The 17,352-nt window shown below is 37.7% G+C and overlaps 1 protein-coding gene across 1 annotated transcript; it reads left to right on the top strand.

Moving 5' to 3' along the window:
• Window positions 1-1,983: 1,983 nt before the first annotated feature.
• On the top strand, window positions 1,984-16,673 carry ezra (ezrin a). The gene is made up of 13 exons (XM_062439758.1): window positions 1,984-2,104; window positions 3,923-4,006; window positions 5,811-5,906; window positions 7,121-7,395; window positions 8,688-8,771; window positions 10,077-10,223; window positions 10,670-10,766; window positions 11,313-11,476; window positions 11,588-11,718; window positions 12,565-12,725; window positions 13,201-13,293; window positions 13,874-14,149; window positions 15,411-16,673. The coding sequence occupies exons 1-13, from the start codon at window positions 2,093-2,095 to the stop codon at window positions 15,573-15,575; spliced, it is 1,785 nt and encodes a 594-aa protein (XP_062295742.1). The 5' UTR covers window positions 1,984-2,092; the 3' UTR covers window positions 15,576-16,673.
• Window positions 16,674-17,352: the final 679 nt, after the last annotated feature.

Genomic DNA, 17,352 nt, shown 5'->3' with positions numbered 1-17,352 from the left:
AATTGTTTTGAGCCATTTTAATGAATAACAAGTGATAAAATTCTCTGGTTCCAGCTTCTTAAATGCAAATATTTCCTGTTCATTTCATCTTCTATGTCAGTAAACTCTTTGGGTTATGGACTGTTGGTCGGGACAAAATCAAATATTATAGGACGTCGCCTCAGGGTCTTGGAAACATCCCAACTTGACATTTTATGGATTAAACACTGACTAACTGATTAGAAAATGAAAATAAATCTACAGCTTAATCATTAATGAAAAGAAACGTAAGTAGCAGCTGGCACTAAGTAACCATTTCATTACATATTCTGTCTTTTCAACATTGTAAGTCAGTATAAGCATAAAATCTGTTCTGATCAGTTGAAGACGAGAGCAGCTAGAAAACAGAGTAAGTTGACTTATTTTTTTACGATATGTGGCTTCAGTGATAAAAGTGCTCCACCAATATATCATCACACTCCTGTATTATCAGTTTTTTTAATGATAAACATCGATGCAGCAGAACCAGAGATTTCTCTTTATTCATTCTTACTTGTCAAAGCATGCTGCCTACATTACCCACAATGCCACACAACTCAATTCATTTGACTGTACTGTTCTGGTGTGTTATGCTAATATTGGTTGTAGCATCGAGTTTTTAGCCTCAAGAAGAAATGAGGAACTTGTATTCTAAGTTTGAAAACATGTTTCAAACTTTACACAGTTGACTTTATGAGGCCATAAAAGACTTTACACAACTTTATACACATATGTAATATTGTCCAGACTTTGATTTGTAAAATTGGGTTCCTTTTTTTATGTCTTTGTTTTCTTGTAACTGAAGGTATCGAAGAAAAGCGCTCTGAGACATTATTCATCTATCACCACACTGAACATAAAGTGTTCTTACATAAACATATAAGTACCGATATCTTTCCATCTATTTAACCTTTTCTTTGCTCCTCCAATCTTTAGATTAGCTTTAGATTAGATTACCTCTGCCATTTTCCAGATGGCACATAGGGCAAGAAAACCAAACATACACTAACATTATATCTCAATCTGGCTTGTGTGTAGATAAATCAGATTTTCTCCAATGCCTTAGAAAAGTCATACATTAACTTTTCTTTCCTGGCATTGTTAAACTGAGCTATTAAACTATTGTAGTATTAGCATTATTTTAGCATCATTTAGCATTATTTCTGGCAGCTCTAAGACCTAAAAGAAGAAATATTTTCAGAGAATAACTAGAGTTAGTGGATGAATCTTTATTTAAAAGTTTAAAAAAGTTGCAACACATCTGTCACTGTGGACCAGAAAATACATACTGTAAGCTCCCATTGAAACAGTGTGCATTTATTTTACAGAAAGATGATGAAAATGAATTAAACATGTATCCTACCAGTGTAGATCAGGCCAGATGCTATGAACTAAACCCAAAATAAGCCCTTATACTCTTGACTTATGGGATGAAATGTTATCACTCAACGCATTGTGCTCACTAGTAAATTATGTACTTAAAAATGTTCTGAATCTGCAGCTCTGTGAATGTTTATATGATCAGAATCAGTTCGTTTTATGACTGAATTTGTGTTTTTGCACAATCACCATTAAAGTCTGTGAATCTCAAACCTCTTCCAGTTTCTCTCACTTCATGTTTTACCACAGAAAACTCTGTGCCTGTTGGGATGTTATATCTTTACGACAGCCCATTACTCACTCACTGTCACCACCAAACCTACTGCAAAAAATAGTGCGTCCTGCCTATATAACCTTACCTGCTCCGATCAAAGTTCACAGCAGTTAGCAGTGTAGGTGCTGAGACAGGTGATCGCCTTTGGGTGGAACTCGTGTATGCTCGTGCGTCTTTGCCCTGCCTGGTGGTCACAGCAGAGTTAAAGCTGTCATTTCGTGTGATAGTAACCTCCCACGTCACTGCTAGTGATCCGCAGCCGAAGTTCAAAGGACAAGCCCTGCCCTTGAGTGTGCCGGAGAGAGTTAGAGCTGCACTTCTTTATCAGATAGAAGTTCTGCTGGGACTTGGCCACTGCAGCCTCGGTCAGCCTGGGAAACACTTTCTTCTGCTGGAGCTCACCCACCAATCACAGCCAAGATGCCCAAAACAGTAAGAGACTCAATTTTTGTTAACAAGATAATGAAATGTGTCCCCTGATTCTTTAGATTTAAACAAAACATGGTGAAATTGGTTTATAAATTCATCTATAAGAGATGTTGATGTATTTGTGATGAAATAGCTGTGGAGAAAGATGATTAAGTATAAAATAAATCCTAACTTTAGTTGTCAATTATGTTTATTTAGATAGTTTTAATCACTTGTTCAACACCTTTTTTTGTCTGCCTAGGCTTGTGAGTTATTTCTAAGAGGCACCTTTCCTTCTTGACATTTACTCATTAACCAAATGTAGAGTTTGACCCATGCTAAGCACATTCCTGGCACACAAAAAAAAAAAAAGCTACTACATTGCTACTTCATGGCCAGTGTGTCCTCTGAGTGCTACGCTCATAACTGATAATAATCATGGGAATTACCTCTGGTGACATGGAGTCATTTGTGAATGTCAAGAGGGAAATTTACAACTCATGACTTGTACAACTTTAACATCTTTATCCTCCCCCTTTACTTTTATTGTCTAAGATGATCAGCAAGAAACAGTTTTCCAAAAAACAAAAGGCAACTCTTGTGCTCCCATTAGCTACAAGTCCTAAATGTCCTCAAATAATGCGGCATCAGTCTGTAGGAGAACTGATAAGAATAGCGGTCGGTGCTTATATTGACACTCCAAGGAGAAAGACTCTCTTAAGAGGTCACGCTGACGTCTTTCGACATTTAGCTGACGTTGAACTACCTTGTAATCAAAGACATTTATGAGTCATGTAAGCAGGTTTTTCATGTGTACCACTGGAGGATACAGAAAAAGTGAATTATGGGGATTTGATTCGATTAGTTGAACAAGAATCTAACAGTTATAATCCATATATCAGTGAACCAAAAGACCTTTCAGTGACTTAATTGATTGTAATGGATTACTGCTTCCATAGGAGCGAGCTCAGGAGTCAATGATTTGAGGAAAAAGTCCGGCTTTAAGGAATACATCAGCAGGACGTCTGGGGGTTTAGAAGTTATCTCACACTTCTAATTATGTGGAAACAGTTGAGAAACATGGTGGATGTTTCATAAACGGATGTTCCAGTTTCTGTGGCTGTTAAGTTTCAGCAGGTTTATCTTTATGACACTCGGGGCGTGCTCTCATTTAAGTTCATAAAATGATTGTGTAACTTCTACGAGCACAATCTTTGGGTCACGTGGTATTTTTCATTCTGTTGTCGTATGTCTGTTGAACTTTTAGAAAAATATTTAAAAATTAACCTTTTTAAAAAATATATAAACCCCTCTCTGGGAATTTCTCTAGAAGAATTTGAAAGTGTCCAACCTGTGCCAGTTTAATTGTTCTTGTAATAAAAGAGGTGACGGGAACTAACAATGGTGAAATCTAATGGTAACTTGGCAAGCAGCGAGTATTTTGATATTTTAATCTGCTTATGTGCAACCTTGTGGCACCTAGCAAGGGTAGTCCAAAGTCTAAATGAGATAGTGAGCAATTATGGTTTATGAACAATCCACTTCACAGCTCCACATTAAAGGCATCCTTCACACAAATGACTTTTTTTTCTTCCTTTTTTTTGTAGCATCAAAGAAGTTATTTTTCAGCACATAATCACCAAAAATCAATGTGCAAAAAATTAAGATGCTATATTTCTGCACAGTTAAAGATGTAGGCTCACTAAAAAAAGTGATGGATTCAGATTTATATGAATGGAAAACAGCTAAATGCTTGGACTTAATAGAAAGTAGACACTCCATATGTATCCAAACAGCACAATCTCTGTCTTCATGTGACTAAATGACCTTTTTTTTCTGCAGATAAATGTGCGCGTCACCACGATGGACGCGGAGCTGGAGTTCTCCTTCCACCCCAGCACCACCGGAAAGCAGCTCTTTGACCAGGTTTGTATATTACAGCATGCAAAGCACTTTTGTAGATAAGAGATTACAACAGATTTATATGTCATTATCAGGATCGTAATGATGCTGAGGTGTTGAAATCTTTCACTCAAGTATAAGTAGAAATACAACAGTGTAAAAAAACATAAAAAACCCAACCTCCATTACATGTGTAAAGGTCGTTAGCACCTGTGCTTTCAAAACCTTCATTATGTAATACACACGTTTGAAGGATTTCCTATGCAGACAAGTGGCTCCTGAGATTGTTATACTATATTTTGTTGTTTGATTATTGCTACTGATGCATTTATATATGGTTATATGATGCAAATAGTATTATAACAAATTGCTGTCAGGTAATTTTATAAATTGATTCGCATAGTAGCACTAGAGGAAACAGCACTACCACAGTTAGTGAGCATTGGCTTCAAATTTTCAAATTGATTGTTGCATGTATTGTATGCATTTTATATTCTTTATTGTAGATAGTAAAGAACAGAGAGAGAGAGATGCAACAAAGGTTGTTGGTATTATTGCATCTCTCTCAGTGGCTCAGTGGTCAACACTGCTGCTTCACAGTGAGAAGGTTCTGGGTTTGAGCCTCAGCTGTGTTTCTGTGTGGAGTTTGCATGTCCGCATGTTCGAATGTTCTCCCCCATGTTTATGTGGGTTTCTGCCAGGTGCTCCAGTTATCTCCCACCATGAAAATCATATATGTTAGGGTTAATACTCCTGTCAGTTGTCCCTTTTTTTAAGGGTTAGAGTGTATGTGTGTATAGAATGGTGTGCAGTATGTGCAGCTATTTATGTTGATTTACTTGTTTTCATGCCCATCACTTGAAACCCTTTAAAAATCGAAAAATGCACAAACATTAGTCTTAGTCAGCCTTCTCAGTTCTTGAAAACTCAACATATTAATAAAACTCAGCAGAAAGCTAAATTACCATTATCTTTTTCTAAATGGTGACATCACCTGCCAACCATATGACGCCCTCTTTCTTAAGGAGTTTTCAGTATATAATCACTCAAACCTTTGCCCTTCGACATGAAGGCAGCTCCATGGAGGATTATGTATATTCACCACCTCAGCTACTATTGTGGTTGTTCACCGTTAATGTTTCACAGGGGATTGTATAAAAATGATCGGTGCCTCGACTCAGAGAAAAACAGCAACACCTTCCCTGCCTCTGAAATAATAAAGAAAAGAAAATTGAAATGGTGCAAAAGACTTTAAACATTTATTATCTTAAGAGAGTGTTCGTTTTTACAATTTGCACTGAGACACATGTTAGTGAAATTTACAATATGACAAAAAATATGACACGAATGATCATATTAGTTTATATTTAACTTCACTTTTCTCAGTAAAAACATGATCTTGATGATGAAAATAAAGCCCTGATATGACCAAACACACTTAATGATCCTTAGCTGATGCACATGTAACTTATTTGATCTCAGAGAAGCCTGAAATAAAATAGAAATATAAGTATAGCAATAATAAAAGACCTGCATCCACCTGTTTTCTGACCTCCCTCGACCCCCAACTAATAATTTTCATACAGTCTCCAAACAAGACAGATGTACACAATCTGTATTCATTGTACAATCATGCTTTCTGCTGTAAATAACACCTTATTGAAATGTATCTTTGGGAGAAAAACATAATATATGTTGAATTAAGGAAGCAGTCACTCCTTTATTGCAATAAAACTCACCTATGACTTATAAAAAGTGAAGAAGAGGAGGAGGCGAAGGTGTTTTTTTTTACCCTCTATGTTATAATGTCTCTGTTTGTGTTTCTAAGGTTGCCCGCACCATCGGACTGCGTGAGATTTGGTACTTTGGGCTTCAGTTTGTCGACGCCAAAGGATTCCTCACATGGCTGAACGCTGAAAAGAAGGTGAGTGTGTGGTTTCACTGTGGCACTGACGATAAAAGGCTGTCATTTTATTGCCGTTCATCAACCTGCTCTGTTAACCTGTCGTGCTTTTCCACTCCGCTCAACACTTAACTTTACAACTTCACTTAGTTATCAAGAGTTTAATGACTTGTGACTTTAAAAGTGACTCTAAAAAAACCCAAAAGCAGACAGCTGAGACCAGACCAAGAGAGTCCAGTTCTCAGATCATTACACTGACTTCTTGTGTATGAAAGAATTGGTTTTAGATGTTTGGTTTATAAAACATGTAGATATATTTTTTGATCTCCTGTAAATAATCCAGACTTCTTACATCAGCTGGAAAAGTTTTGCTTTCTGTTCCCAGATATAACACTGAACATGAAGAATCAGTTTTTATGTACACACATATCTGGAACAAACTTCTTTTAGATAAAGGCTGTGAAATGTGTCTGTTTTCAGTTTATACAGTTTCTTTTCATTTTAGATAATGTTGGAATATCTTAAAATAAACATTTGAGCTCTACCATGCTTTACTCTAACACCCTACTTTAAATTATATTCAGTTCAGTTCAGGTCAGATCTTTATTGTCCCACAAGGGGAAATTAATTAAGCATTAAAACACAAAACCATGGATACATATACACAATGAAAACACAGCAAGGCCATAAAAGACATTAACAGTGCTGGCGCGGTTCAGACAATAAGGATGTATGTTGAAGGCGAGGGAAACAGTAACAAGAAGAATAAAAACAAGACCTAAAAACATAAAGCTGTGAGAGGAATTATGAGGCAGTTTTGAAGAACTTGTAAAATTGTAAATGAGATAAATGAAAAATTGAACCAGTTGTTTGAATATTATCATAATTTCAGATTGATGTTGTTTTTATTGGCTTCTGAAGGAGAAAGTTCCTGCAAAAAAACAGACAATAAATAAATAAAATAGACACTAACAAACACATTATTCCCAAAAAGTGTGTACACAGTTAAAAATACAAACATTTCCAAACACCTCCCCCTGTCTATCTGTTTATAAGTTTAACTGATAAATGGAAAAAATAATATTTATAACTGTTTTACTTTCACAATTCTAAAAAATACTGATACTCCACTTAGTTTTTCTTTCCACACACTTTATTGTACTCAACTCTCCACTCCTTTTTTAACACATTCAGCTCTTTTTATCGATATCCGTGCTCTGCTCTGCTCTGCTCAGGTCATGTCCCAGGGTGTGAAGAAGGAAGCTACCCTGCAGTTCAAGCTGAGGGTCAAGTTTTACCCCGAGGACGTGACCGAGGAGTTGATCCAGGACGTCACTCGGAGGCTCTTCTTCATGCAGGTGAAGGAGGACCTCTTGACAGAGGACATCTACTGTCCTCCGGAGACCGCCGTGCTGCTGGCCTCCTACGGCATCCAGGCCAAGTATGGAGAGTACAACAGAGCGGTGCACAAACGGGGTTACATGTCCTCCGAGCGCCTGCTGCCAAAGAGGTGAGTGTGAGGAGAACGTGTGAGCTCTGATTTAGCTGGTTTTCATTTATCTCTGCAAAGGCAACTGTATGTATCTGTTTGCTACCCAGCTCAACAAATATACTCACCGGAAACAAAAGAGACAAAAAAGAAAGAAAGAAACTGTTAATCAAGGGTTTAACCGCTTACATACTGTTCATATTCTGACTCATAATTAGTCTCTACACCAATTCACAGTCATAAACTCCCCCATCATTCATTAATAAATGTTTTATTAATCTGATGGGAAAAAGATGATGGTTTCACAATCACTATTTTATGGTGCAGGAGAACATTTTAAAGAATATGATGAATACAACAGCTGATTTTCATATACTGTGGCTCATAATAGTGAAAGTCTGCCTATTAGAAATGTATATAAGGTGTTTTTACACCTCACAAATGTGGAAAATGGGTCAAATTTGACTTGAAGATAGTTTCAATATGCTCATTGATTTTCTTGTGAGTCACACTTGAAAAGAGAGAATAGTTTAGTGCTGTTTACCTGCAGCTTGGGCAGACTAAGCGGTTAATAATCTGCTATTTATTAACTTTATGAATGGCAGAGGATTTTTTTTTTACTTGTGAAAGAAGTACCAGCTCCTGTGTTATCGCGCTTACTGGTGGAACATTGCGATTAATGTTATTGATTAACGACTTTAAAAGGAAGGTGCAATTTCAGCTGCTCATCTGGCATCTCCTGCATCAGCTCCCAAACCTTTCTGGTGACCAATATGTTGGTTATGATGGGGGTTATTTTTAACATGTTCATATTTTATAAAGTAATATTTAAAGGTCTGAAAGGTAAAAGAAATATCCAGAAATCCACATGAAACTGAAAAATCTAGGAAAATAGATACTATCTTATAGATATCACCTTGCAATTCCTCCATGTATCGTTCAAAGACCCCCAGATTGGGAAAAAGAAAAGTTAGTATAGTTGGGTGTAAGTGCCCTTGAGCAAGGCGGGGAACCCAAAGGTTTCGTGTCTCAAACTTGTATGTATGTATCAGCTTTATTGGCTGCTCTCTTTTTTCAAATGAAAGCTTAGTCTAGTCTTAAATTGCATGGATCAAGATGTGCAGAGGAAGAACTTTCCACTTACCGATCTCTCTCAAGAGAAAGTCTGTGTGTGTATCAAGTGAAATAACTTAACTTCCCAATCCCTCTGTAATAAAGTACTTCTATAGTACTATTACATGGCTCTGTATGTACACACACACCAGTTAACGGTTCAGTCGTGGGTTTCTGCTAACTCATCTCTCTCTCTTCAGAGTCCTGTCGCAACACAAGCTGTCCAAGGATCAGTGGGAAGAGAGAATCCAGGTCTGGCACGAGGAGCACAGATCGATGCTGAAGTAAGTTAAGGCTGATAAATATTCCTCCTGGTGAATGACTGTATGTATGACTATGACATGTATTTATATTCATTTTAAAGGAAGACTATGTAACTTTTTTTAAAGAGGAAACGACACAATTTACTTTTACAAATGAAAGGTTGAATTCATAAGAAGTTAAACACATTCTCTCTCATTTAAATACACTCAGCTTTATTTGGTCTGGTGTGACCAGCTAATGGCGGCCAATGTTAGCAAACATAAGCTAATAGTGTTTAACTGATATTACAGAATCAGTCTGCTGACTTTATGACTCTTTACTGCTGGTTCACTTCAAGTGTAAAACATAAAGTAAACACTCAATTCAATGGTCCATTATCCTGTAATTACCACTTACTTAATTACCACTTACTTTAGCTTCTGTTCCGCAAAAGATAAGCAGTCTAATTTTAAAGCTCCTGCGCTTTATTTCGGTATTTGATGGTGTTTTATAAAATCCAAATTAAGCATCAGATCTACTTAATGTGAATCTTTGAACCTGATTAGGTTATAATCAGTACTGAACAATATATCAAATGTCAGTGTGTAATGTGTTGGCCATGGCTCATAGTGATTAAACTACAGAGAATTATCACCCGACTCTGCAGCTTCTCTCGGCTTCACGGAGCTCTTAATTAGTTTCAGCTCATTGTTTAGCTGTCTGGCTGCAACTTTACTTTTTTGGTTCAAACACACACAGTTAGCTGTAGACTAGCTGGTGAACATTGTGGATCATTTAGCAGCTGATGAGCCATATATTTCCCTCAGGAGTTGATAAAGAGCAAAAACAGAACTAAAAGAGAGTGAATATTGGACTTGTATTCACCAGGTGGACAGAAACACGACTCTAAATGAATGATAATGTTGCTCCTTAACTGCTGGATGTGGAAATAAGAAACTCTTTGCTAACAAGTTCAACATATGAACGTAAAATGTGAAAATCTATCTATAAAAACCCAGTTAATGTAGTATCAAAAAATGTAATAACTTAAGTTCAGAGATTGACATGCAGAGAACTAAGAAACAACATTTCCCTGACAGATGAAGTGTTTGCTGATATGTAAAAAGCTACCAAAAGAGAGAGAGGATCAAATATCTGATAAGGCTTTTGTTAGCTTTAAAGCTTAATGAATTCAGGTTTTTTGCCAACTTGGAACCAGATCCAAACCAAACAAATGACTTGTAAATTCTTCTTTGTACAAAAAAACTATTTCCTGATACACATTTGAGTCATTTATAACCAAGCAATGTGTGTATTTTAACATATATTTTGTCTATTCTGAACAGGGAGGAAGCCATGATTGAGTACCTGAAGATCGCTCAGGATCTGGAGATGTACGGAGTCAACTACTTTGAGATCAAGAACAAGAAGGGCACAGATCTGTGGTTAGGAGTTGACGCTCTGGGACTGAACATCTATGAGAAGGAGGACAGGTAATCCAGAGACCAGAGTTCACTGTTTATGCAGTAAATCTCCCTGAATTCAGCCTGTGATAATTAATTTTGTATCTGTCACACACACACACACACAGACACACTTCTAGCTGTCATTCTCCCCCTTTTCATTCTTAACTTCCTCTCTAACATCACATTTGTAGCGTGTATTGACCTCTATGACATACACTCGTAGACAGGAGGGCAACACACGAGCAGTCATCGACCCTTTCCCCTCCAGTCGGTCAGGTTTAAAATAACACATCTGACTGCATGGCTGTTATTTTTAAGTGGTCATTGACCTAAATCTCTTGATTCTACTACAACATGAACACACAGCGTCTCACCGGCCGGTCACTGCGGCGCCACGTGTGTCAGTATATTCTGAGAAATGTTTGAACATGCCATTGAACAAGTTAGATCACCTCCTTATTTTTATCTTTCAGGCTGTCTCCAAAGATTGGATTCCCCTGGAGTGAAATTAGAAACATTTCTTTCAATGATAAGAAGTTCATCATCAAGCCCATAGACAAGAAAGCCCCTGTAAGTATTTCATGAGTCTTAAAATCCTCAGTTGTATCTCAAGTGTATGTAAATGTGTAAAGATGGGTATGCAGACTTGCACCATGAAGAATGCATCGATATGCTACAGGTTTATAGAATAAAAAGGGATTAAAGCTGCACAAAACTTTATTAAAATGCACATATGCAAACAGCATTTAGTTGAAATTGTGTTGTGTTTTTTAGGGCGACAAGTATGCAACATGTGTTCACAGACAACAGATTAAACCTATGCATTATGCTAACTCTGGCACACTTTAAGTAAAGTATATAATGTGGACAAATATACACTCAATTTACTTATATACACTATAAGGGAGTACTCAGATAATACATTTCTTTTGCAAACACCTGCGAGGTTATTTAAAATACCTAAATATCATAATCATGTATTTGGAATAAGAGAATTAAACCTAAAAGAGAGGGAACTTTTGTTAATTAAGCAAGTTTTAATGTGTCATAAGCACCCCCATGCTATTTGAAAACGTGGGAAACACTAAACATTATCCTTTTTATTTGGTTTGAAAGGATTTCGTATTCTATGCCCCACGACTGAGAGTCAACAAGCGCATCCTGCAGCTGTGCATGGGCAACCACGAGCTGTACATGCGCCGCCGCAAGACCGACACCATCGAGGTCCAGCAGATGAAAGCTCAGGCCAAAGAGGAGAGGCTGCAGAAGAAGATGGAAAAGTATGTTTAAGAAGTTAAAATGGGAAATATCATCCGGTTAGTTGTTGTAATGGCATTTGTAACTGTTGCTGATATGTTTAATAAGCGTCTGTGTCATCACTTCTTCTGCAGAGATCAGCTGGAGAGTGAGAAGAAGAGGAGGGAGGCCATCGAGAAAGAGAAGGAGCAGATGGAGAAAGAAAAGCAGGATCTGATGAAGAGGCTCCACCAGTTTGAAGAGACAACCAAGAGAGCAGAGAAAGGTGAGACAGAGTTTGACATAAAAGTTACATTAAAGTCTCCATGACAGACTGTAATTGAATCAGGGTTTAAACGCTGTTCAAACTTTTAGCAACATGACTTTGCTGCCCTCTGCTGTTTATCTCTATGACTTACTCAAAAAGTTACATTGAGAGAGCTTGTGTTGCTGCTCACTCTGTAAAAGTAACTTAAGCTCACTATCACAGGAATTTTAAGTCTTTGAGAGTTCCCTAAATCCTCCTAAAATGCTTTTAAAGGCATTTTTATATTATTGTTAAATATCACTCCAGTTCCTATTAGTCAGATATAATTATATATAAATACTGTTTTTTGTAAGTATTTGAAAAGTCTTGCATAGGGCCGGTAGTGTCGAAAAAGTCAAAAATGGGGATTTTTCCCAAACCTTGCTAAAAGGGGCCAGGGGGGCGGGCTGAGTGAGAAAGGAGCAAAATCAAGCACAGTTGGGGCGTTATTTGAAAATAGTGATTAAATGGAGAAATGGTAGCACTTTTGCTCAAATGCTTCAAGCCAGTAGTTCTTAGCCTGAAATTGGTTCCTAAAAAAACTTTTTCAAGCTTTTCTTTATTTTGCTACATATTTTATCTCCTCAATGCTCAAAAAACATCCAAACAAAACAACCTAAGAGGTAAAATATCACTTTCCAGCCAAAAGGTTGTGAGCCACTGCCTTAAGTAATACTAACAATAGTATAATTTCCCAGGTTTATAATTGTCCCAGAAAAAGATCAAAATGCAGCAAACATGAGAGTAGTTAGTTCCCTCCGCTGTATAATGACACCGTGCAGTAAATGACAGCTTTCCCTGTGCTTCACTGACTCTGTCCTGTAGAGCTTCAGGAGCAGCTGGACAGGGCCATGAGGCTGGAGGAGGAGAGGAGGAGGGTGGAGCAGGAGGCGGCCCGGCTGGAGGCTGAGAGGATGGAGGCCATAATAGCCAAGGAGGAGCTGGTCAGGCAAGCTGAGGACCAGATAAAGAGCCAGGAGCAGCTGGTGAGTGCACGGTGCAAGAAGTGCTCAAAATCCTTCACGTGAGATTTAAGTCGTGATGGAAAAATACACATGAGAAGAAAGAGAAAAAAAGAAAAAAAGGCCCTGCATGCAGAATTTCACTTGAGTCAAAATAAAGACAAATTAGCAGTTTTAAATACAGTTTGAAGGATTTTTGACAGTTTGGAGATGAAAGATTTTTACTAAACAACAGCGATACTTTATGAGCTTATCAGAAGTTAAGTAAAGAGAACAAAACTGTTAGATAAATGTACCAGAGTTAAAATAAAAGGCAAACTATTACTCACATGAATAAATTACCACAGTGAGTGGACATTTGCTTTACGGTTTTTTTGTCCATCCATTCATGAAATGACTTTGTCTCCGGCTAATTGAGGTCGCTGAGGTAAACCGGTGTCTGTTCTTGGGGGGCTTTTTTTTTTTTTTTTGACGACATGGTTTGTGCCTCTTCCCTCAGGCTGCAGAACTGGCCGAGTACAGCGCCAAGATTTCCGTGCTGGAGGAGGCTAAGAGAATCAAGGAGGAAGAGGCTGAGACATGGCACAGCAAGGTGAGTTTCCGACCGTCAGCATGAGATCAAAGGATGCACGAGACGCAGGTAGTCACGGGGATTACCTGGACAATGTCAAATATACCACTTCCTCCTTGTTGTCTTTTCACTGGGTTAGTTTTTGTAGTCGACTGTACTGTCAGCAAAGTTTTTCTTTCATTTTGTGTAAGTACACAACTTATGACTGGACAAATGTAGAAATATTAAATACTAAAGACGCACATAATTACATCTCCAGGAGCTCTGGATTTAATGTGACACCTTAAAATCCCTTAAATTTCTTGTACTAATGGAAAAATATATATAAAACACACCAATAAACCAATAAATGACCCCTTTTGGCTCCAGGAATTTAAAAAAAGCAAACATTCATTAGTAGAAAAGACAAAAACAGGTTTTAATAATGTGACATTATGAGTGATATCAGAGTCCAGCTCTACCTGTTAGTTGGATTTGTCCCTTGTGTTGACAGTCATATTAATACTGAGCTGATGTCAGCACTGTTTTCATCAGAAGATCAAACTGTAGCTAAGTCAATATACGCATGAATGAATGATAACCTCTTCTCTTCCTCCCTAAGGCTAAGGAAGTGGAGGAGAATTTGCTGAAGACGAAGGAGGAGCTGCACAATGTAATGACCACTAATTCAGTTCCCCCTCCCGCTCCCGCTTCCTCCTCTTCCTCCTCCTCATCCTCGGACAGCGAGAGCGATCACGAAGAGCAAAACGAAGAGCACAGCGAAGAGAACAGCACCTACAGCGCCGAGCTCCCCTCACAGGAAATCAACGACCACCGTGAGGAGGAGGACAGGATCACCGAGGCCGAGAAGAACCAACGCCTGCAGAAACAACTGATGGTGAGTTCAGGGTCCGGTCCTGATCGTCAGCAGACGTCAACTACAGTTTAAATTAACTGCAGTTTATACAGTGTGTGTAATAATTTAACACAGAACTCATTAACCAATACACATGTTGTAGGTGAATCTAATTTGATTTGAGAAGTTTGAAAAGTGAATAGTAATAAAACTCAATGTAACAGTCCATCTTTAAGACAGGAAAACATTTATTCCCCAAATACTAAAATCAGGAATACAGTACAACAGAAGAAACATAAAAAACACTTAAAAGACTGCATGGCACTAGATGAAATATAGTGTTTCAATGCAGGCTGATTCTTCCACTGATTTGTTTAAATTAAACCTGTAAAATGATTGTCGAGATGTAGAGTTCAACTCCAACTGGGGATCATACAGGACACACAGTAAAGCTTTAAACTTAGACACTTTTAACCCTTGAGGGAAAAAGTCTTTCTAAAACTGTTCACTAATTTAAAAAGCTGAAATTTCATCAACATGTTTTAGGTTTATGTTGGTTGAATCGTGGTGTGGCCAAATCTAGAGATATCTACAGTACAACAACTATTTAGTAGCTTAAAATCAAAGAGAAAGGGCTTCCTTCTGGATTCAGCATTTTGCACTGACATTCAAAAATAGACTGAATGTAGCCTTTATTGACCAGAATGCATTGCAGCTACTTGACAGCTTTTGTTTTGATTAAACAAGTCTCAATTGGTCTCGACTACAGAACCTCACATGACCTCCTGCAGCTAAATAACAAGTTGAGAGTTACAAGTAGACCTGCAAGTAATCATTATTTCATTATCTATCAATCTGCTGAATATAGTAGTTGTTTTGTCTATAAAATGTCAAATATGGTGAAAAATGTCCTTTATAATTTCCCACAGTCCAAGTTTATTGCTTAAAATGTCTTGTTTTGTCCGACATTCAGTCCGAGAAAGCAAAGAGAACCATAAAATCCTCACATTTGAGGGGCAGGAACCAGCACATTTTTTAGATTTTCTGCTTAAAAAATGACTAAAAAGATCATTTGATGGTCAAAATAGTCGATGATGAATTTTCTTAATTGATTAATGAACTCATTATTGCAGCTCTAGTTACAATATCAAGCTTATTCTCTGGAAAACTGAACAAGAAATCTCAAGCTAAGCATCACAGATTGACTAAATATACCAGAGGAAGTGTAATTAAAGTTGGATTTGTTGCTGTTTGTGAGAAGCTTGTCGTTGCGTTTTAATAACTGGACGTGTTCCCTCCACAGGCCCTGAGCTCAGAGCTGGAAGACGCCCGAGACCAGAATAAGAAGACCGCAGACGACCTGCTCCACGCCGAGAACGTCCGAGCCGGCCGCGACAAGTACAAGACCCTGCGTCAGATCCGTATGGGCAACACCAAGCAGAGGATTGATGAGTTTGAGGCCTTGTAGAAACCTTAAGAGACATGAAGATCTCTCCAAAAATACCTCATCAAGGCTTGTTCAGTGTAATTTAAGTGTGATGTAATTGCAGCCACACCTGATCGTAAAGACCCAGAAAAAAAGACTCGAGCCTCCATCAGTGAGTCTTATCATATTGGTTTAACTTCTGAAAGTTTTTGCATGAAAGCACTGTGTTTTTTTTTCTTTGTAGCACTCAAACATCTCCATTGTGCTGTTTATACCATTTAAAATATAACACTGGATGATGTGTGTGTCATTTTGAAAACAATAACAGAAAGCGACTGTTCCTGATTTATGATAAACGATCAGAAAAAGGTGAAAGTTTGTCTTTTCAGTTTTTCTTTTGTACCAATCTGAAGTAGATAAATACACTCTTTGGAAGTGACTGTCCCTTATTGCAATCAGTGCCTTATAGAGCTGCAACTGAAAATTATGTAGTATTGATTAATGCATTGATTATTTTTTTCCGTTCATTGTTTTGTCTATAAAATTGTGACCAATGCACATTTCGAGAGCCTTAAGGCGATGATGTCTTACTTTGTCATAGCAACAGTTCAAAACCAAAACATGTCATTTATTATGTGAAACAGAAAGAGAGACGCTGAAATAAGAAAATGTGTGTCATTTTTGTTTGATGAATGAACTAGCACAATTGTTGCAGATTAATTTTCTGTGAATCTACTTCAATCAAATTGTTTCTGCTCTACTGCTTTGTGCATCTGTTTTCATAAGGGTCCAAATAATAATGCAATTTATTTAACTAGTTTTAAAATGCTCATGATATTGAATTAATTGGTTTCATGTCTTTACAGCAGGGGGTGGGGATAAAACAAAACATCTCAGGTGTTTCTGTTTGAAGGGTTTTATGACACATGAACATTTAAAAATGCATTTTATTGGTTTTATTCAAAAGGTTGTTTTAATATTCATTTCCAGGGTACTGACATCCTGTTGCTGTTAAAGGTTTAAATGATCTGATTTACTCTCTAAGACTTTTACCTGGTTTAGCATTATATATTCAGGCAGGACAGACAGTTGCTGATATTAGACTTTATGTGTGATGTCTCATAGCCCTGTTTCCATGCCTTAAATAAAAACATTCATTTTCACGCTCACACTCCTTTATTAAGTGTAAAATAGTACAACACAAGTCGTATTTGGGCTGAGGATTCCTGCTGCCTGCTCACTGTGAAAAGGGATGTGCCTTTTTAAATATTTACCATGCACGGGGACAATGGTTATCATTAGGTTGCTAGACAACTTGTGAAGCCAGTAGAGCCGGTCTGTTTAAATAGCCACTAGGTAAATATTTTATCTGTGAATGAACACATGAATCATACCAAGTAATATTTGACAACGTTACGGACTACTTGTTGGTGGCTGCTGAACCACCTCAGCTGAAGAGTGCATCCCTTCTGAGGAAAGACAAAGTGTTTATTCTGGCCTCAGGGAGGAAAGAAGCATGTGTGTGTGGATGTGTGTCTGTCATAACCCACTTTTGGGGACAAATGTCAGACTGAGGAGCAGTTTATTGGGGTTCAGCTTGTGAAACTAGGGACAAAAGCTGTGTCTCCAATTGAGAAAAAAAGCTGATTTTTAAGGTCAGTGGTTCCAGGAAATGAGTGTAAGTCGATGTAAGGTCCCCAAAAGTGACCATGATCTAATGTGTGTGTGTAGGTGTGTGTGTGAGTGTGTGTGTGTATGCAAATATGAAAACTCCAGATAGGTGAGCACTGGATTTGAGCAGCTACTATTCCAAGAGAGC

This window comes from Scomber scombrus, chromosome 19, assembly GCF_963691925.1.
Source record: "Scomber scombrus chromosome 19, fScoSco1.1, whole genome shotgun sequence".
NCBI classification, from domain to species: Eukaryota; Metazoa; Chordata; class Actinopteri; order Scombriformes; family Scombridae; genus Scomber; species Scomber scombrus.
The sequence above is the reverse complement of the archived record's forward strand: the minus strand, read 5'-3'. Positions and strand labels throughout refer to the sequence as shown.